At 45.0% G+C, this 23,080-nt stretch overlaps 2 protein-coding genes across 2 annotated transcripts in view; one reads left to right on the forward strand and one right to left on the reverse strand.

Annotated features, from left to right (window-relative positions):
- LOC119464599 (diacylglycerol lipase-alpha-like) overlaps positions 1–23,080 on the reverse strand; it is a 219,523-nt gene that overhangs the window by 125,983 nt on the left and 70,460 nt on the right. The gene's annotated exons all lie outside the window — the stretch shown is intronic.
- On the forward strand, positions 6,273–22,661 carry LOC119464600 (uncharacterized). The gene is made up of 5 exons (XM_037725629.2): positions 6,273–6,899; positions 13,274–13,428; positions 16,133–16,215; positions 19,633–19,722; positions 21,693–22,661. The coding sequence occupies exons 1-5, from the start codon at positions 6,447–6,449 to the stop codon at positions 21,845–21,847; spliced, it is 936 nt and encodes a 311-aa protein (XP_037581557.1). The 5' UTR covers positions 6,273–6,446; the 3' UTR covers positions 21,848–22,661.

A 23,080-nucleotide genomic window follows, 5' to 3' on the forward strand; every position in this document is an offset into this window, starting at 1 on the left:
GGGCGCAAACATCTTCATCCTAAAACATTCCATCTCAAGTATTTCAGTGTTTTTTCATTGCCATTTAACATGCTCTACAGAAGCATGGGGTTACCCCGTATACGCCTCGCACATTGATCCTTTGTTCAAAATTCAGAAACGTACAATGATAAGAATTGCACCGGCTACTAAGCACGCGTCCTCTGCACAGCGTTTTGCATAGTTACAAATAATGCCACTTATCCAAACTCGGGACTATACCACAACTATAATAGTCCACAGAATACTAACCACGAACAAGCCAGATCTCATCAATACCAATCAGGCCTACAAGGGATACTACACAAGCTGAGCATAACAAATTCAACTTGTCAGAGAGAGAGAGAGCAAGCGAGAGAGGAAAGGCAGGCAGGTTAACCAGAAGTCAGTTTCCGGTTTGCTACCCTACACTGGGGTGGGGTATAAAGGGGTTGGAGAGAGTGCAAAGAGAGAGAGATAGAGAGAAAGAAAAAAAACACACACACAAGACAAGACACAGGCATAGGTAACAAAGGAGGCTTTCCAATCACAGACGTTCGCACAGACCAGTGGACTTCAGGAACCGCAGGAGCGCTTGCACGGCCTTCTGATGCGATGTTGAGTCGCGTCGATGTTGCAGAATTCTTTCTTCCGATAATGGCTGGTCGTCCAACTGGTTCAGCACGACGGAGAGCGATTGTCTCTGCACACTGTACTGTGGGCACTGACAAAGAACATGACGAATCGTTTCCGCGTCTCCACAATTGTCACATGCTTCACTGTCGGCCATCCCTATGCGGAACGCGTAGGCATTGGTGAACGCGACGCCCAACCATAGCCTACCCAGAAGGGTCGCATCTCTTCGGGGAAGTCTTGTTGGAAGTCGAAGGCTTAAGGTTGGATCCAACGTCTATAATCGGGCGTGCATAAAATGTGGTTTATTCCAGTATGATGAAGTGCCTTGGCGTGCAAGTAGGCGGAGCATCCTTGCAGCATCTGTCCTAGACATCGGGATCGATAGGCGGTTGTCTTGTTCAAGAGCTGAACGAGCAGCTTGATCGGCAAGTTCATTGCCAATAATTCCACAGTGACTTGGCAGCCACTGAAAGATTAATTATTCAAGTCCTTTCTCAATAAGGTGGTGTATGGCCTCTGTGATTTCGAAAACCAGTTGTCCCGTGGACCGCGCCGTAAGGCTGACAGTAAACTCTGCAGTGCCGTCTTCTAGTCACAAAAGACGGACCATTTGTGTGCTGGTTCATCATTAATAAAATGTAGTGCGACTCGAAGCGCTGCCAGTTCTGCTGCCATCGACGTTGTCAAGTGGGATGTTTTAATTTTGATAGTGGTGACGTTTTCTGGAATAACGACAGCGGCGGTAGAGCTGTTCTGCAAGACGGAACCGTCGGTGTATATGTGGGTGTAATTCCGGTACTTTTCATATAATAGGTGTAAGGTAAGCTGTTTAAGAGCCGGCGATGACATATCTACTTTTTTCCGGACGCCAGGTACTGTCAGGTTGATCGTTGGCTGAATGAGGCACCAAGGAGGAGCGGAAGGTCTCGCGGCAGGCGTGAAGCAAGATGGTATAGCCTCACGATGTGCGGATAGCATTCGGCAGAACGAGGCGTGTGGTCTCTCCGCAGGTAGAGAGGCTAGATGGTGGCAAGGAGTCCGTGCAAGGTGCCTTACGTGCACTCTTAGTGCTTCAACGGCGATGTGGGTCTTGATGAGGTGGTCTCCGGCGATTGCAATAGTTGCCGCTGTTGACGCACTTCGAGGAAGACCTAGACAAATCCGGAGCGCCTGGGCCTGCACACTTTGTATAGTACGTAGGCTTGTTGTACTTGCGTTAGTCAATTCTGGCAAGCTGTTAAGAGAGAAGTCGAGCAAAAGTGCTCTATATAGTCAAAGCATAGCGCTTGTCGACATTCCCCAGGTCTTTCCAGCGAATAATAATAATAATAATAATAATAATAATAATAATAATAATAATAATAATAATAATAATAATAATAATAATAATAATAATAATAATAATAATAATAATAATAATAATGTTTATTCACCAAAAAAATACAGAGCAACACAAACAGGCCGGTCTAAGCCTCAATTGGCTTGTAGGACCGTGCCATGAACATAATACAAACGGTAAATAAAAAGATGTTGATGAGACAGAAAGACAAAGAAAAAAAAATGACCAGAAAAAAATAAGATAGCATTTGGTTATTCTACGTGAAACAGAAGTTGAAGCAGTGAAAATTATGATGCCAAAGCGTTGTGGAAGTTAGTTTCACCATGACTCCTTCAATAGTTCTTTCAGCATGCTTTTTGAAGTAGCGTTAAAAATTTCATTCAGTAACTTGTTAAAAATATCCGGCACATATGCACAGCGTCTGGCCGCACCATACTTTGTGGATGAACGAGGAACCATATAGCGGACGTGTTTACGAAGTTCCCTTGTGGAGGTATTTTTTTGTTTTAAAGCGGAAGTCCAAAAGTGTTTTATGACAACTGTTTCAACGAGCAAAGAATAAAAATTAGGCAGACCAAGTTCACGGAAGATATTTGCAGCTGTTACTGTTTGGGAATTGTAGGCAACATTTATAAGAATATTTTTTATAATCCTGTCTACCCTGCATCTCCAACGATCCGAACAGAATCCGAAGACCGTAATACCATATCTCAATACACTATAACCCAATGCATGCACAATCAATTTTTTTACAGAGAGAGGCGCAATACTTTTCATATGAAACATCAGCCAAGCGACTGACCTCAGTTTTGAACAAATGAGTGATAAGTGATGTTGCCATGATAAGTTGCTATCGAAAAATATTCCAAGATATTTAACACAATCTACGTATGGAATAGGAGTACACTTACAAGGAACACAGTTAGACTTATGTAAGTAGAGAGGCAAGTTAATCACAGTAGTCTTGAGTGGAGAGCGAAAACATACCAGTTGTGTTTTTTGGGCATTGACAGCCATTCCATTGTTACTGAACCAAAGCATCGCATTGTACACGTCATTTTGCAACATTTCAGTTGACATTTTGTAAGATAGATGTTTTGCTAGTAACACAGTGTCGTCAGCATACTGGAACACAGAACATTCGGAAATCGCCAAAGGAAAGTCATTAACGAAGATGTTAAACAACAATGGCGATAAAATTGACCCCTGCGGTACACCCGCATTCAGCGACAACTTAGAACTGAAAACGCCCTTATCATCAGTAGCGACCACTAGAAATCGGTTGCTCAAGTAATTTTTGAGAATGTTGTAAAAGGGTCCACGAAATCCCAAAAAATACAGTTTACTTAACAAGATTTGGTGGTTCAGGGTGTCAAACGCTTTCGCTACGTCTAAGAAGAGAGCACACGCGAAAAGATTCTGATCGAATGCCGAGAACAGGTCGTCTGCAAATTCTTCAAGCAGTGCCACAGTACCGCGCCCAGAAACAAAACCAAACTGGCGATCGGTCAGGATAGAAAATTATTATTATTATTATTATTATTTCCATCGAAAAAAAATTATTGGATGTGCTGAGACCACAACGCGAGAATAACTAAGGCTAATTAAGAATATATAGCATAACAAGCAAAGCGTACACGCCTGCAACACCTCAACTTGCCAAAAACTCATCATGTATATGGTCAAGGTTTCCTACCATTTGTCGGCGCAAGACATCTGGAATGAAATACCCAGCTTTATCAGAAAACTTCCAAGTGCTGTTACATCATAAATGGTGACATCTGATTTTATAGAAGCATTGGTGTGATGTTACTGTTCTACTTCCTTCATTTATGCATTCTATGTACCCCACTCCTGCAATAGCCCTGCATAGGACTGCAGTATTTGAAAATAAATAAATAAATAAAACATCGCTTTAAATCATGTATATAAGATTACGTAGTTTTGCTTTTTACGTTGGATTGTAAGTTATGCTGATTCTCACAGCATGGATCCAAAGTGAGAGAGAGAAAAGCTAAGGAAGGACAGGGAAGTTAACCAGAAATTATCTCCGGTTAGCTACCCTGTAGCGGGGAGGGGGAAAGGAATGCGATAATTGAGACAAAAAAAGACTACGAAAAGAAAAAAAAAGGAAAAGAAAACACACACACACTAGCCACATAAGCTAACGGTCTAGATGATACAATCAACCATATTTTATCACACTATGCTGGAATAAATATTTATTGTTCTTTAATGCCCTCGCTCCCCTCCTCCCCGGCCCCCTGCTGGTCTGAAGTGGAGGACTGAGCTGATCTTTGCTGCTTAGAGTGAGAGCGATCGTCAACGCAGGTGTTGCAATGGCTTCGCAACACCTGCAAAAAGTCACGGAATGAGCCATTGGCCATTACGACAGGAAACGAGCACGTATCTTGCTAATGCTACTCCGAGCCACACGCCGTTTCCCTGCCGCCGATGAACGCAGCTACGGAGCCGCCTTCCAGCCTTGACGCCTTGCACCGCACGGAAGCCGATGTGTCTCTACAGCCACGACTTCTTGTTGAACTTTACAATCGTGGAACGGTGTGAAACGTGACGGTGTATGAGTGGATCAGGAGAGCCGTTCTTTGACAGGCGATAGACTGTTGACCTTAGCGGTACAGACATACGGTATACGACGTCAAGTTCCGAGGAGAGTTATGCCGAAGCGTCAGGTGAAAACAGTGCGTCGAGTGTAAGATTTTAAAAGAATTATTGGATGTGCTGAGACCACAACGCGAAGGATAACTAAGGCTAATTAAGGATATATAGGATAACAAGGAAAGCGTGCGCGCCTGCAACACCTCGTGTTCCCAAAAGGATCAATTATAGTCGACAAAGAAGCTTCGCGTCTTCTTATCACATTCTCAAGAGAGACGTGGTTTGATGGGCATGCGATGAAATAGCGCATGTGATATTGTAAGAGACGCTCGGGCGGAGCAATTGCCTGCCTTGATCGCCAGGTTAACTTCGCCCGTTGCTACAACCCACCCACTACCCATTTTTATTTTTTTTCGCCAGCCTATAAGTAAGTTGAATGTCAGCGGCAGGAGTTTAAAGTAAAGATCACGGTAAATAGCTCACGTTAAAGTTCAATTTGCCGTGAGGTTTCTAAAATTCCATCAACTACAACGAAAAAAAATGAGAAGAAAAAGAGGGCGCAGCTTCAGCTACTTAGACGTCGTTTAGAAGCGTTTAGAATTACCAAGCCTGTAGGCATATGACGGCAGTGCATCCGCATTTTCGTGAAGTCACACTTGTCACACTATAGCTATGGCAGACATGCGGATGTCCTTTCTTGGGTCAGTGACTAGCCATGACGGAGAGATGCTCTGCAAAGCTCGCTAGTTATGCCATACTTTATGTTTTACAATTATGCACATAATAAACGTTTTTCGTTTGTTGTGTTGTGAATGCTTTAGCTTTACTGTCTTAATTGTACTAATAGTTATTGACTTTGTATTATTTGCAGTTTGTACTTAATTTACTTTGCCTGATATTCCACTTAGTGATTACTACATTGCTGTTTTACGCTATATATTCGCACAAATGTATATTTTCTGACAGGAGGTCCCCTTTCAGCACATGCTCTGGGACCTCCTTCTGTATACGTATGTAAGCATGTATTCCACTTACGAAAGAAAAATAAACCGATACTGAAATACTTGATGAACTTCTCGCATTGCGTCACAATCATAACATCCCCTGGGCGTGCTAAAGGGACTTCGAACCTGGTCTTCGGCAACTCGGTTCATATTTGAACAAGACGGACAGAAGAGAGGCTACAGGATAAACGCTATTTTCATTCATAGCATTTATCCTGTTACCATTTTGTGTGTGTGTGTGTGTGTGTGTGTGTGTGTGTGTGTGTGTGTGTGTGTGTGTGTGTGTGTGTGTGTGTGTGTGTGTGTGCGTGCGTGCGTGCGTGCGTGCGTGCGTGCGTGCGTGCGTGCGTGCGTGCGTGCGTGCGTGCGTGCGTGCGTGTCCGTCACCTTAACGCTACTGGCTTTGAAAAAAAATGAAACTTTAAGACAATTTTGTAACACCATGCTCATCATAGTGCACATGCTGTTGTTTGGTGTCAGTACACGTGTCAATATTAACAGTTACAATGTCACCAAGCGCGCTTGGCATGACGGATCATTTTATTTTAAACTGATTAGGATGAATTCAGGAAGCGCTCGCTTCTTAATCAATGCGAAATCAAAAGGTCTGTCTCCCTCGCACAGCTCTTCAGCTTATAGCACTTTAGTGTGTTTTTATCCCGAACAATAAAGACAGCCTTCGTTCGTCAGAGCCGCCTCAATCGTAGCATATAACGTCGACGTGGAAGACACGCACTCGTTGATTGTCATCACAGCTGAGACTTTAAAGGTTGCCTCGTCACCACGTGCGAAGCAGAGCAGTTGCTAGCCGTGATCGTATCGACCGCCTTCGCTGGAACCGAGCGACTGCGATGAGGGACTCGTGGCTGTTGCTTCGCGCGCTGTGCGTAGCGACCGCGATACTGTCGGGCACCGGGGCGAGAGATAAGCCTAATTTGAACCGCGAGAACACGGTAGAGATGCCTTCGAAAGCCAGCGGTGAGCCGAACGCCAGACGGGTGATCTCCGCAGAGGCCAACGCCTGGAATCTGGAGGAGATGATAATATCCGAGGAGACCAGTTACCTCAAGTACGAGGAGAAAGTGCATTCAGAAGACGACGGTGGCACTGCGAGTCCCGAGCAGGCCGGGAGTGGCTCGAAGGAAGAGAGGACGCCTAAAGCCAAGAAAACCGCGACAGGTGAGAACACTACGAATTTCAAGAAGGTCACGCCGTCTTCTGAAACCACAGCTCCGAAGGATACCAGGGAAACGACTCCCTACGAAGATGACCCGCGTCACCTGGAGCGGCAGCACATGGAAGATGTGAGTACACCTTGATTCGTGGTGTGAGTCTTTACAAAATTTGTGTGGCTTTAGGTACAGAGCTTCAAAGACTCGCCAGTGTGCCTGGAACTGACTGGATGATTAACCTTTTACACCACCTAAGCAATCCTAGCAGCCTGGCTTCAGCGCTTATAGGTCAAGATATGCATACGAGTATACTTCTGCGGTATCTAAAGGCAACATACTTCAGTGCCCGACTGTAGGGATACACGTTGCGAATCGTCTATGGTGCATGCGATAACTCTGAGCCCTCGTCGAATTCTCTCCCCCAACCACTCTATAATATATGTACGACCGTTTACGTACGTGCAATGAACAACGCTACACTTGAACTTTCCTTGCCCGCGCGTAGGGTAGCAAACTGGAGAAAGTATATAGTTAACCTCCTCGCCTTTCCTCTCCCCCTTTCTCTTTATGAGGGACGCCGTAGTGCGGAGCTCTGGATTATTTTGGTCACGTGGGTTTCTTTAGCGTGCACCCGCAGATCGTGCTCCCGTGTTCGTGCCACGGTACTGGAACATGCATTTTTTTTTTGCATTCCATCCCAACCTGAACGCAGCCGCCGGGCAACGAACCCGCGACCTCGAGTTCAGCAGCACAACGACATAGCCACCAAGCAAACGCGGAGGCTTGCGTAAATGTCGTTGTCTTTTTGCAGATGTGACGGAGGCAGTTCTAGAGCTTGCTGAATAACACCGTCATCTAATCGGTCCGAGCGTGAGTTTTCGTGTCGACGACCAAAGTTGAATGACACACGGCGGATCGATCGGCACGGCAATTGAGACACGCTTCGTGCAATAGTTTCGGGGAGAAAGCGACCGAGGCTTAGAAATGCGTCATAACTGCACTGCGTGCGCAAGGCGTGAATAGAAACGGAACGAAGCGTGCGTCAGTCTAGAGCTAAAATAAATAGCGACATGAAAAAAAAGGATGTAGCTCACAATTGATCGGGTACTAAGACAGGACGAAACGGCTGTTCTACAGCTGTCATACAATGCATCTTTCAGCAGCACCCTCAATCATACCAGACGAGTGCATCGCTCTTTTGTTTCTTTCTTTCTTGCTTTTTTTTTTTGGTAGGAGCCCCGACAAAACCGTTAAATATTCACTACAGATGCGTCTTGCAAGTTAACTTGCATTAGTAAACTACGCTTCTGCCATAGTGAATAGTAACCGTAGACTAGCCTCATGCTGGTAGTGTCCAAATCGCACCCTCAGCGACGGCTCCCGCGGAGTAACGACAGCCAACAGGTGGCGTTCAAATCCTGTCCCCAAGTGCGACTCCCTTCCGCCCTTCTCGAAGTAACAGAAACTTATCTCGCGGGCTGGGCTTTTGCTGACTGCACGCGCCGGAAGCGATTGCAGAGCCGGAACCACGTCGCGGACGCCATGTTTAGGACAATCGGAGAAAGAAGTAGGACTAGTCTCCGTATTCCAAGCTTTTAACATATATAACTTGTGCAGAAAAGACGCGCCTTGGTCTCGCCCCACGACCTTGCTGCGATAGTTAAAATATGTCGTATATTGAGAACGACACCTGCATCGGAGGCTATGCTTTTGTGTACTGCAATCGCCGGAAGCAATCGCGCGACCCGGAAACGCGTCATGGTCGCCACGTTTTCGGCACCTACATAGGTAGTGTCCAAATTCACGCCACAGCGGAGGTTTCCTTTGAGTAACAAAAAACTGATTTCGGAGGCTAATACGTTCGCGTGCCACGCGCGTCTGAACCGATTGCGGGTGCCGGAAATACGTCACGGTCGCCATGACGTAGAGGACCTATTCTTCTATTATGGAACTCTCTCCACCTTGCGGATTTCCGGAGAACAAATTTACCAGTACATAAAACCTAACCTAACACTAGCAGAACATTACGACCAGGAAAGCAGATAGGGACAGCACCGCGGCGACTCCGAGTACATAGAAAAATCAAACAGAGGCGGGCGATCGTTTCGCGGCCGTTTGCTGCAGAATATTCTCATGCGTGCTCGCATACAATGAATTTCTACCAAGAATAATTAAAACTACGCGATCTCGAGCGATATGTGCAGTTGTTGTCGTGAAATACAGCTAAAATTCAGCGAGGGAACTATTGGATGCTTTCTCCCGTCCCTGAACGCACCGTCACCTCAACGCCGAACAATGACGGTATGTCACACGCTCCTTGGAGTCAAGGAATATTTATAGAAGCGTTCCGACTCATTCGTGGGTTTGTGAGCGTCGAGGAACGCATCCGTTGTGTCGAGGCGCGAGCTCCCACGAACGAAGGAGAGCGCACAGGGTGTGAATTGTTAATGTCACCACATGCCTCCGTGTAAAGGGTGTGGATCGTTAATGCCACCACATGCCTGCATGTAAAGGACGTGAATTGTTAATGCCAGCACATGCCTGCATGTTTAAGCATTTTGTTTCGCTCGTGAGTATGTTTACGTCAACGAATGTTTAAATAAGTTAACGGTGCGAACTGCCGCGAGAGAGAGAGAGAGAAAAAAAAGAGCGAGTGCTAAGGTATGCTGCCCTCCAGCCACGCCGATCTAAGTCACACACTAACGAACATTGTGTTTTCTCGTGTCTATAACTCACGCACTTACACCCTTAGAAAAGGGTGTTTCAACAAAATAATACACCCTTTTCGAAGGGCATATTGTTTCGAAGCACACCATTTCCCCCGATGCATGCTTTGCCGCAATGCAGGCTACGGTTTATTTTTACAGCGATATCTCTTATCCTGTCAATACCGTCTTGTACTTCGGACGTCCGCCGAAGTAATCCCGAAGTGTTTTCCGAGACGGCTGTAGAAAAATTAAAGCTCAAAAAGAAAGACGTGCAGATTGGATTTGAACTGCGGACTTCCACACTGACACGCCGAGCCGCTTGTTTACCATAGCGACGAGTCAGCGTTAGTGGCTATATATACGCCTTCATCTCTCGTTGACAGCCAATCTCAATGAGACTGCCGAGATAACTCTTCAAATGTCGCATCAACCGTCGAAGTGAGACGAGCGGAAGCAAAAATATGTGAACCACTGCCTCTTCGTGTAGGCGGGGGGGGGGGGGGGGGGGGCAACCGAAGTGCCTAACTTGGGACGAAACTGGTTTTTGCACGTAAAACCCCAGAAAGAAGAAAGAAGACGACAGAATATATAGACCAGCGCAAACACAAGTCCAGGAAAAAATAGAGGGAAGCTCGTTATTGAGATAAAGGTGGAGAGGTCGGTCTGAGCTGCGGGCTTCTCGGCCTGCTGCTCCACGATAAGGAAGGAGGTGTCGGAAGCACAGAGACGAGGTATAAAAATGAAGAAGACGAGGACGCGGGGCCCCGATTGCAACGAAACGTGCACCATACTAATTCCTATACTTTCCTTACAATTATTATAGTATAATTATTCCAAATACTTCTCATTCTAAATTTCGCGAAATAGGTATTCTTACTCTTTCTTTGAAGTTTAACCGCCCATCCGCATGCTCTCACAACTAGCTTAATTACACTATGCTGTTACATTCGATGTCGCACCTTTCTATGTTCTTTTTTTTTAAATAATGTCAATTGATCGTAAGAACACCCGATTCTTCGCCCATCACCCATTGTGGTTACGTACCCCCCTCTTCATCCGGGAGAGGGGGGGGGGTATATATAATACCCCTCTTCATCCGCTTCCCGCCTCACGGTTCTGCTGCATCCTCTTCCTCCGCTTTCCTCCTGGCGTCTTTCATCCCCCGCTGCGCTCTACGTTCGCTTTCATCCTTCGCTGCGCTCGTTTGCTCGGTTACGAGTGACAACGCAGACGCCCGGGGCAGGAACGGGCGTGTAAGAGCTGCGCTCCAAAAAGCTTTCAATGTTACGTATAACGCACATGGACAAGTGTTTCAGTGCACTTGCTACAGAAATGGCGCCCAGAGACATTAAGAAACCGACGAGCCACTTCAAGTGCGCCGGCCAACGGCTGTCAGAGCACCGCGATAGAAAGTGGATATACGAACGAGCTAACCTTTACCATGACGACGGCGGCGTTGCGAGCTGACAGCGGTAAGGTTGTCACTTTTTTAACTTCTTAACTAAAGGTCTCGTTATCGCTGAACATTCTCCTCTGCTCGTGCTAGTTTTTTTTAAAATATTTTTCGTTAACTCGTTTCTCGAGAAGCTATGCTCAAGTCGCACGTGCTTGTCCTTCGACTCCGCGGTGAGACTGACATTTTCGCTCAGCAATAAGCGACATTTCGCAATCGGACGGCGCGCAGATTCTGCGCCTGTGCCCCAGAACGAGTGACGCAGAATCAATTATACTGAAAGTTGGGGGGCCACGTGTACTTGGGCGCCGACGAGGTCTCTAATGAGCGGGGAGGTCTTTAATTAGAAGCGCGACATAAAGTTGTCTTTGATGCGTGCGTGCATGTGTGTGTGCGTGCAGGTGTCTGTACGTGCGTGCGAACGTGCGCTTATGAAAAGCTCTTTATTCTACAAGTGTTCGAAACTCTTACTTGCGTCAAGTTCGAGAATCATGGCGCACTCATTTGGTTAGAAGCCTGGGGCGGTAGGTTGGTGGAAAAGGGGAGGGGGGGGGGGGGGTTAGGAGGCGCCGATTCGGGCGTCACCTGTCGGCAGAACGACTAACTGTGAATCACGGTGGCACTGAAATTGCGGCACTTCTCTGAGAATCGAAAATCGAACAGAAAAAAGAAAGGGAGAAAGCAAGCAGAAAGCAGAAAGAAAGAAAGAAGTTCCAGAAACGCTCAGTAAACAAAACTAAATGGACAACATTTCCAATATCAGTACTCGATTGCTAGCGAAATTGACATTTCGAAACTTTTTCTTTTTTTTCTTCTTTTTTTTAAAACAAACGGCAATGCAGCTGACCGGGCATATCGAAGCTAAATTGCATTCTGTCGTTCGCAAGCGACCTGTCACTCAAACGTCCGCAAATTAGCCTCCAGGAATATGGGGAGCTCACGCAGCAATTTCGAAACTTGTGGTGTGATTAAGGCGCGCCAAATATGTTTGTGCGTGCGAGCGCGTCTCTGCGCGTGCGTCTGTGCATGTGCATAGGAACTTGAGTGTGCACTTGCATTCTTTGTGGGTGTGCACGCCACGGGCAACATTTTATTCTTTGCATTTTCTAAATATTTTGTGTGACCTTTTGAAGCCCCCTCGTCTCTTGGTTCATATTAAAATGCTATAGGCGCCTGCTGCAATTAATTAAAGTGCTGCGTCTGATGCGCATGTTTCTAACTTTGTTATTACTATCGTTTTGCCCGTATTTCTTTGTTTCTTGTTGGGTTTTTTTTTTACCTGAAGAAACACGAGAGATTTGTATTAAAATGACTTCCCTTTGGTAATCCTGCTTCTTAATTAATGTTTCGTTATTCGAATATAAGCTGACTAGACAGTCTGCAGGAACGCTGGAATGAGAGGATTGTGCAGAGAGACGACCACGAGACGACTATTTAAGATAAGAAGTAGAAAGAACGTTTCGCATCTCCAGGCGCATAATATGCGTGGTCTTAAAAGCCTGTACAGTCAACCACAAGATTTTACTGAACACGAGATCCGATAAAAAAGCTACTTATCTACGCAACCTCCCCAACGCAGCCTAGTATTCGCATTTACAGCCTCTACCAGACAATGTGAATAACATTGTGATGTTCGGTTTTACTGACTACTGTTACAGTGTGCTCGAAAAAATTGAACGTTTTCTGAGATCCCGTGGTCCGTAAACTTTTGTGGTTGACTACATGCTGCCATTAAGGGCATCTTCGGGTGGTCGCTGTGATCTCCCGAATCCGAGCGGACAAATTCCAGAGGCGCTCTTGTTACAAGTGTAGGACATATGTTGAGCTAACCGAACAGCTGGCTGCTTTTTGTGACAGTGAGAGAGGACGCAGTAAACCAATGTACACCCTCAAGGGTGGAAGTCAATCTATAACTCACGATCTTACACCCTTGCGGGTGTAAGGGTCTGAGTTATAGACAGTAAAGCACCTTTAAGGGTGCAATTGAGTCTACAATGAAGGAAGGTGAAGCGCGTCCTGCGCACAATAGGGGATCCGAGGGGCTCATTTTTTTTAACCATGCCAAATACAGAGAATGAAATGATAGAGGAATATAATTGTTATGTTTCTTTGAAGAGTAGGAATAATAAGGCGAAGAAAAAACGAAAATAACTGTAGCCACCGGTGCTAACCCAATTCACATTTAGCGCATTGTGCGTGCAGTGCTTTACTAATCAAGATAACCTCCATCCACTATCTCGGACACTGCTTGTGCATGCATACAAGGTCTGACCAACACTGGGTGTGTTAGTGAGTGCTGAGACTCACGCCAAGTTCGGTTCCCTCCCTTGTACGCCTTGTTGCAGTTTGTGGCCATCACCGAGAAGATATACGTGGTGAAGCGTGATTTCAACCTCGATCGAATCGAGCGCTGCGAATCGGCGCAGAGGTTGCGTCAGCTGAGCGACACTAACTACGAGTACCTGCTACGCACTCGCCTGTACAAGGAGTCAGGGGAGCTGTGAGTATACCTCCATATTACAGGCGAGGTGACGACTCAATGAAAGAATTAATTAATTAATGAGTGAATGAATTAATTAATTATAATGATTTGATTGGGTAAATTTTCGCAAATGACTACTGTATGAGCAGACTAAAGTTATCCCTGTAATGCTCAAACACATTTCCACATAAAAAAGAAATTGAAATATCTTGTTCACCGTTATTTCTGGTCAAGCACAGCTTATTTGTTCAAAAAAGAAAAAAAAACGAAGCGTCATTTAACTTATAAAATAATTAGTATGACATTTTTTCATTATAATTAATACTTACTTTCACTAATGATTGGTTTGTTCAAATATCCATAGATGAAAGTTCACCCCAGCTTATAGGCAAGGTGCTTTGCAGCGTTAGTAGGTGCATATTGTCGCGTTGTGGTGGCGGTAAAGAACAAGGCTGAGCCAAAATTCTATCGTGTACGCGTGTACACATCGACACATCGAACCCCAGAATTACGAAAAACGCAACTATGGGCTTTGCGTGAAACTTATTTATTTTATTTTATTTATTTATTTATTTACAAATACTGCCGTCTCAGTGTGAGACATTGCAGGGGTGGGTACATAAGTAGCCTAAATAGGCAAAATGAAATATTATATAGCATACAATCAGTAGAGCATGTTACATATGTGCATGGTCAGTACAAACAATATTGCGTGTAAAGAAAGGCATGTATTCAAAGCTACAAAAAAATAAAGAGTACACCAGCAGATCTTAGAACTAATGAGAGATGTGGTAGACTTCTTTCGCGAATTGTGCGGGAGGTAACTGTCGAAGTGAGCCGTCAAGGCCATTCCAGAGCTCGACTGTTGACGGGGAAAATGAAAATTTAAAAGTGTTCAAGCGTGATTGAAATGGAACAAGGTTAAGGGGCTGAGTGCTTCGAGTTGCACGCGCAGGACACTTCGCCTAAATAAGCATTTTGAGTTATCGAACTCAGCGTAGATTACATGATACGTTGGGCATTGCAGGGTTGGTTGAGATTGATATGAGGGGATTCAGAACTTCTCGCGGACAGCGAAGTGTACACAGCAACACCGTATCGTAAAATGAAGAAACACACAAAAAAAGACAGAAATAGATGTGCATACACTGCAGGCAGTTGTGGTTTCGACTGTGCTTTCGAGCAAACGTCAAGAGATCAGGAGGAATCGATAGTTTTTGGCTTGTCCATAAGTGTTGCGTTCATTTGCGGAATCCGGAATATTGGAGACGTAATCGTGAGATGGAAAGATAGATGGATATCGTGACATTTCTTTTTGAAGGACATGATTAGTTACGATGTTAAAGGCGCACTATTTTCCGAAACGCAATATGAGTTTAGGCAACACAGCGTTACACGCACGCTTTTAGAAAACTTTCACGGTGCTGTGAATTCTCTGAATAAGAATAAAATTGCACCTGCTTGGTTTTTCTATAGGATCACGGCATTTGCTACTGCAGATCACTTTGTACTTCTCAACAAGGCGCGGCTAATGAGTTTTAACGGGAACTCTGCAGCTTTTCTTCCAAAGCTATATTTCAGAACGATATCAAGCAGTAAAAATATAAGAGGTATGATACGCGAAAAAAAGAACAAGATCGATAAGCACTAAATTCCGCAAGAATCTACGATTGGCCCATTAATAACAGAGATAAGGTTAACCAAAAGTGACGTTCCAGTTGCCAGGTTTTTCTGAAATATTGACGCAAGTTCAACAAAATCTTTCAGCAAATTAACGTAACGACACAAATTCAGCGCGATGTTTATGAAAGCGTAATGCTATGACAGAAACGTTTCCATGTGTAAATGGCGGCGTTCATTTCAATGAGGCAGAAAACGCGTGGATTTTATGAGATGCATTCAACGTGCCTGTTGGGTGTTTTCTATTGCAATTGACTATCACCACTGAGAGGAAAACGCAGCGATTCATCGCGTTACGCATCGTGAGATATGTCAATTTTCGTAATCATCATTACGAGTTACACTGTAGCAACATTTCACACGCCATTGGCAGAGAACAATGTACGAACAAAATTTTTGTGAATGCGGGCCCACGTTCTTTGCGATTAAAAATCGTCAGCAGCGTAGAACAAGCTTATCAGACTCAGGGCCATTGGACAAACGACGCAGAGGCGACGCCCCGATACCGGACCCTCTGGTATAGTACGGAGGTTATTCCTCTTTTTTTTTTTCATTCATCTTGTAGCGCGCTAAGTAAAACTGAGTAAAACTAATCACCACGTTGGGACATACCAGACAAGAACGACAGAGTGTCGTGCTTGTCTGATGTGTCCTATCGTGGTTATCAGTTACGATAGGTTGAATTACTCAACACATTACAATATGAACGAACCTCAACTGGCCAATTGATAAATTTCTCCTTTTATCCCTTTTTTTTTCAATAGCTCAGTCATCGCAGGTGGTACTAACCACGTGTTAGCCTTGTTCTTCTCGGATGTTATGCAAATCCCGATACAAAGTTGCTAGGTCCAGGACAATTAACGCTCGAAAGCGGTCACTTGTGATAAACAGAATGTCGTTCTTTGATAAATGATTATATATAGAAAGAAACCATCTACCACTAGAATTAAAACTCCTCTCTATCTCTCTCATTCGCTTGGAAGGAGATGCTACACAACCACCACCTGTCTAATTTGCATTTTTTTCATTCTCTCATGCGTAGAATGTCAATGAAAGTGTTCTTCAAGATTAGCAAGACTGGTGTGCACAAGGACTACAACGCTGTCAAGTATGCGCACGGCCCAGGTAAGAGACTTCTCGACAAAACACACAAGTCACATAATGATTGTTCAGCAGTAATACAGGCATAACATTATTGATGGTGATAATAATGACGGTGATGATGTTGCAGAAACTGTGATAAAAGCTGTGGAAAGCGCGAGGCTATAGGTGGTGCCGAAATCCACGCCTTAGCGATGATTGCCCCCCCCCCCCCCCCCCCTCTTCGAGTAACATGAACGGATCTCAGAGGCTATACTTTTGTGGGCGGCATGCACCGGAAGCAATTGCAGAGCCAGAAGCACGTCATGGTTGTCCTGTATTGAACGCTACGAATACAGTGGAGAAGGGCAGCTTAAAGAGGTGACAACATATTTTTAACGTCCCCATTTTTTTTTCTATTTCTTCTTTTTTTTGTGAAAATAACGGAAACCTTGCCGGTCGGAGTGTGCAATCCTACAGTTGTAACAGAGAAAGCACCGTGGAACATTTCCAGAATTTTTCCTATCTGCAGTCGCGATCGTGTTCATGAAGTTGTAAGCTGGAAACATGCTGGAAACAGACATAGGTGAGCGCGGAAGCGATTGTACGCCGACATAGGTGGGAAGCAGGCAATGCGGACCTAGCTCTAAGAAAGTAATATTTTGTTTAACAAGCGAATGTTATTGGCAGTTCCATGCTTTCCGAAGTGTTGCATTATTTTTAAAATATTAGGTACTCGGTTTCGTGGTTTCCTGTCCCACTGCTGTGGCAATATAAAAGTGAAGGCGTTCGGTTCAGGCAAGCATTCAGCCAAGCCAAGCTAAGTTTTCGAAAGCGTGTGACACGTAGTTCAGCATGTTAATTGATGACTCTCTGATTAGGGGAACATCAGGCGTATTGTTCATCACCAGCTACGAAAAATAGTTTAGGGCCTATTAAGTGCGAAAGCGTGCACGCTTAGACTTCGGCAGTTTTGTAAATAGCGTACCCAAGCTCCTTAGCATGCAAAAATAGCGTCAACTTCACTGCGCACAGTAAAGCCCAGACTGCGCTTTGAATTCTTGGTACGTCTTATTAGCGTGTTTTGTTTATGTAGGCACCGCCAATAGTGTCCCCTAGCCCTGGATCCCCAGCTCTCCGATATCCGCTTTAGGGATCTTTAGAAATATGGTTAGTCAGGGTCCCGTATCACAGGCCGCACAAAAGAATGCAGAAAGAGCAAAGTCGGCGTAGGACGTTCACGTGGGATAGGTTCCATGCAAAAAGTTGAATTTCCCAACAGTTGGCCCAACAGTTGGTGCCAGCAGCCACTAGAGAAGCGTACATAGTTATGTCGTTCGCATGCATTATAGTAGTGGCCCGAAATTCAAATACCAGACTACGGAATCATGACAAATTGTACCGCAGAAAGACACAGACGGACAGCAAAAGAGACGACATACGAGCGCTATGATCTTACTGTACGTCTGTGCATTTCATGTGCTACGATTTGTCACAACGTCGAATCAATAAGCACAAACATCCACAATTCAACTTTTTCTCAGGCGCCACGCTCCATTACCTTTTGACGCAAACAGTATACAACAGGACAAAAGCTAAAGCTCGAGTTCTACGCATGTGCATCGCCGTTGGTGCTGTTTTTTACACATGCTATAAGCGGCTTGGGTACTCGACTTCTAGAATTCCCAATTGGTCTTAAACGTGCCCAGCAACGTTTTTTTTTTTAGACCACCTTTTGTAGCACTGGAGAGCGTTTATTATAGAATACTGAGATGAACGCAAGAGGAATAATAAAGAAATTCGCGCACGCATTATCAATCTTCAAAATTCAAAATCCGAGCACACGACGAAGGAAAACCTTCCCTTTCGCATTTCACTCTCCTATTGACCTCCCTGGTTGCTTCCAATCCCTACGTGCCTCTTATCATGGTGGCCTTTGCGCACTTCTCTTTTCGACGGCGCTGTTACCATGGTTACAACCTCCTCTCTGGACTGTGGCGTGGGAGCACAAAGGCACGCGGGGACGGCGCCTGCAATGCTTTTGCGCGAGGGTTGACGTTCTGAGGGCATTATGGCGACGCAGAGAGCGTTCTCGTTGAAAGGTATGTGGTGCAAACTAAGGTCCCTAGATAAAACGTTATCTAGGGACCTTAGTGGAAACCGTTGCACAGCACAGCTGGTGTCACGTTGCAACTCTTGTCAAAATATTCAAAAGCAGAAATGCTTTTGTGTTTTGTAAAGCATAAAGTATGCTTTTATTTGATTCAGGGTGTAATGGTGCGACTTAGCTGGAACCATATGAATGTCACCTGTGACCAGGCGTGTCAAGCCAATAAAAATGCACAGACAGACACTGGCGTCAGTGTCACATGTATCATTCGTCACCTCCCCCCCCCCCCCCCCCCTTTTCCGGCCGAATATCGCCGTTGTGGGCAGCTGGGGCCGGAGCACGAGGCGGTTTCTGCGGTGAAATAAAATAACAAATATTTGCTGTCTGCGTTCCCGCGGGCTCTGCCATATCACCGCATCCCATGCAAGAAGCGATGAAAACGATATGTCTAATTTGTGTCGCAGGGCCCCTTTGAGAGGAAATTTTAGCTCGGGATCAACTCCAATTCCGCCTATTCAAATACATCTAAAATGCAGAAATGTTTCGGTGAGACAACGCGTGGACCGACTAGAATGACATTTCTAGCATTTCATAGAGAACGTTAGGTTCTAGTGGCTCTACGGCGCATAATTTTAATTCGGGGCTAGCAAAATTCGTAAAAGATTTAATAAAACTAGTAAGTTTCAAGACAATTGAAGCACGAAGATTACAAATCGGTAACTCTGCAAAAAAAAAAAGAAAGATATCGCAGTTCAGCCAACTCCATTTTTTAGAGTGTCTAAAGTGGACAAATTCGAAAGATGAATTTGCAGCTTAGGTAAAATGATTACCTTGTTTACGGGGGTTTTGCAAAACTCACACTGACAAACTAGTGGTGCATTTCATAGCGCTGAATAATAAAACAATTTTATTCAATTTGCACGTATTATTAGGCGCATTTTACGTAACTGTGATGCTGTTCTTTAATGCTATGTTATAGAGCTGTAATCTTAATACTTGAGTTTTCGTTTTTAATATAGACATTTTCGACCATTTTTGCTAGAAAGAAAATGACGCCGTAAATAAGAAATTCTCTTCCTTCGGTCACTAGGCTTTACCTTTTTCTTTTAAATGTAACAAACGTCCGCAAAATTGGTGCAGTGGTTGCTGAGAAACCCGATATCTCCGTTTTCATCGCTTTAGATGGCAGCGCCCAAGCTAAAGCTTCCTCTTATGCACGAAGTTAGGCCTACCTAATTTTTAAGCGCATGGAGCGAAGCGCCCCAGCAGCTAAGACACTTCTGCGGTTCAAAAGTCGCGGTCAGAATTCATCGACGTCACGTGTCCTCGTTTTCTTTTTTTTTTCATTTCAGGTGAGCCTAGCGTCGAACGCAAGCTCATGTACATCAGTCCCGACAAAACGTGCGCGATCCTTGTCGAAGCCCTGAAGAAAGGACGCAAGGGTGAGTAGGGTGTGAAGTCACTGAACGCAGTATAGCAAGGTCGCTGAGCGGCTCTTTTGTTCTTTCTGAGTGACGTACTCGGCCAAGGCGCTAATACCCAGGCACTCTGCGAACGCCCAGGCTTGCGTTGGCGTTGGTGAATAAGCATTGTATTACTTTTGTTAAAGAAATGACGACGACGTGCTATAGATAGGCGGAAGAAGTAGAAGAAACACGAATTATTAGTAGGCAGATCTGTAACTATGACGCAGGGAAAAAAAGTGCAGCTGTATATCAGTGTAGCACTCGAGCGAAGGTTTAGTCGTAGACAATTCAGTAAACCGATTACTAGTTATTAAAGTACTACGCTAACCTTTACCGCAAATAACATTTCATTGCATTTTTAATGCAGATTCCGTGACCCGAAATAAAGGTGACCAATTTGTTTAAATTTTCCTTGATGTGTATCAGTGCACCGGCTTCCTCTGGATATACTTTATTTATGGCCAATGTATCCAAAGTGAACTATCGCTCCAGTTTGCCTTTACATCTCTGTACGGCGCGCCTTCGTAGCTGCGTACAGCAGTGACGTAGATATGAAATTATTGCACGTATTGTCAAAGTACAGTGCAATGTTGCTTTGCAGACTGCAGTATTAGTCCAGAGAGCAGGTGCGCTTTGTTCGCAATGCGCAGTGAACGTACGGCAGGAAGTCTGACACCTGTCTCAGCGGAACAGCGGTTTCGGTGGTATGGGAAAAGCAAGTCATGCAGGCTAAAGCTGCTCGAAAACGGCTGCGTACATACCGCGGAGCTTGAACATAGGAACGCTGGGATTATGTGTGATATCCTTTCAAATTGTCAGGTCATGCAGGCTCCCAAGTACTCAACAATGTCAGTGAAGGGACAGATGCATTCGCAGTTGGTCGCTCATAGATTTAATCTACATATCATAAGTTGTAACTCTTAGAGTAGCTGTGCGTGCTTGAACTGAACGCCCGTCACACGCGTACAGCAATGGCGCACTAGCAGTTAGTTCATTACTTAGTTAGTTAGATAGATAGATAGATAGATAGATAGATAGATAGATAGATAGATAGATAGATAGATAGATAGATAGATAGATAGATAGATAGATAGATAGATAGATAGATAGATAGATAGATAGATAGATAGATAGATAGATAGATAGATAGATAGATAGATAGATAGATAGTGTTCAGTAGACGCTGGAAATCGTTACGTGACCATACACCCAGCATGTTATTGCAGATGCCTAAGCTGAGACATAAAATTACCCATTCATTCATTAGTATACACACGCACAGAACGTACACGAGAGCGCAGAGCAACAGGCAACTGCGTATAAATTGAGTGCAGAAAGCATTCACACGAGATGGTCAGGTTTTATGCGGCATTTCATAAATCGTGAATGATACATTGTTGGCAATGACCGTGAAGGCTTACTGACGGCTGCACGATTGCTTATTTATGGCCGATTGTTTATCCATGACCCCATGTTTATTGATGCGCCCACGTCAATGGCATGCAGTCGATGACAGAGAACGCATGGCAATAAACAACGGCTCCACGGGTACAGAATGTGGCAAAACTATACACTTTTATTACACATAACTTGGACGCCAGTGGTACAGCACAGTTTGTTCCTATTAGGTTTTACAGCGCTTCGTTATTGTGGATCGTCCAGAACTTGAGGTCACAAAGGTGCAACCGACGCTTCTCTCACGTGCCGCACAAGCCAAAAAAAAGAAAACGTTTACTGCAGAAAGGTTTACACACTTTACTGGTGTCAATTTTCTCCGTAGGCAATATAATTAGACGCTGCCAAGTTTAAAAAAAAGTTTCGTTTCCAAAGATTGTTTTTCGTAGTAACGAACATCAAAGAAGTGCCCATGCAGTTGTTTGCTCCTTTTTTTGCCAATGTTAAGCTTGTTTGTTTACAAACGGGCCGCTTGTCGCATGCATCTGCAGGTTGCCAACTCGTGCAGCCAGAGTCCGCGATCGACAACGGGATACCGCAGGAGTGCAACAAGATCTACGAGGCCAGCTGCGGCAAAAAGAGCCTCACCGTCTACGAACCCGCCTGCAAGACGCTGCCTGACAGCGTGCCCCACGAGGAACTTTAAAACAATTTTTTTTTTCTCGCGATGGCACTCGTGAGCTGGAAGACCGTCACGCGCGCCATCTGTCGGAACATTCGTCCCAACCTGTCAAGTGTTGTGCGCGGAAGGTGCCTTTTTCAAGAGCGTCTCCCGACACTTACCGACGCTTGTCACGGGCTCGACACATCTTTAAAAGAGACACTAAAGAATGCTACGCTATGTTACTGAATCACAGTTCTAAAACATCAAAACAGATGCACTCTTACCGGGGGGCGTATATCGAAACTCTAGAAGCCACAGCGCCCAGCAACCGCGGTTGAACGCGATTGGATGAAACGCCGCCGACGACGCTCGACGCCGCGATGCCCTTAGCCACCGCCGTGAGAGTATGCCACGCCGCCTAACGCCTAGCAGCGTAATCCGTCGCGGGGTTTGCGTCGCGAAGCACCAAGGGAACAATGGTGGCGCGTTGCTACGGTGCGAAATCAGAGCGTCGCCGGCGGCGTTTCAGCCAATCGCGTTCAGCCGTTGTTGCTAAGGCGCTATGCCTTCTAGATTTTCAATATACGCAACCGGGGGATCTCCAGGATTCATTACAGAGCCTCTCTCTCTCTCTCCTTACCATTAGAGGAGACTTATTGGTAAGACAGAAAAATGGCGCACCAACAAAATACCGGTGGTGACTCAACCCTGAAGTTGCCAGACCAGCTTGTCATGACGTCATGGATTTCTACAGCGTCTACGTTGGTCCATAGTCAAACCGTTTATCGTTCAGGAAGGACTACGTGTCACTATATTTATAAGGACGAAACAGTAATAACTAGCAAGTTTTGATAACTGTAATAACTAGCAAGTTTCCATAACTTTTGCTTTGCGAAAACGTCCCTGAGTACGAACAAATGGCCTTGAAACCGGTGACCTGCCACTGAAGTAGCAGTGCTGGCCGTTTTTGGCGCGAAATTAAAAAGAAACATAAAAGCACGGCCATCACTTTTCAACGATAAGAATCATCTTCTTGACAAATCATGGTCTTTATTTGTCTCCTTGAGCTGTGATTTAAATTTCTTACTCGATAATGCTGTTTTCGAGTCAGTTCTTCTGATTCTACCTATCATACCTTCTACCATAAGATCTCTTGGTTACGGCGATGCCTTGAAGCATTTCCTTGCACAACCGCAGGTCGTTTGCGAGTAAACGTGACGCTCGTCGATTCCTTTATTATTACATTTATTATACCTCGCTCACGTATCCTTCGAT

The sequence above is a fragment of the Dermacentor silvarum genome, chromosome 9 (genome assembly GCF_013339745.2).
Source record: "Dermacentor silvarum isolate Dsil-2018 chromosome 9, BIME_Dsil_1.4, whole genome shotgun sequence".
Classification (NCBI taxonomy): Eukaryota; Metazoa; Arthropoda; class Arachnida; order Ixodida; family Ixodidae; genus Dermacentor; species Dermacentor silvarum.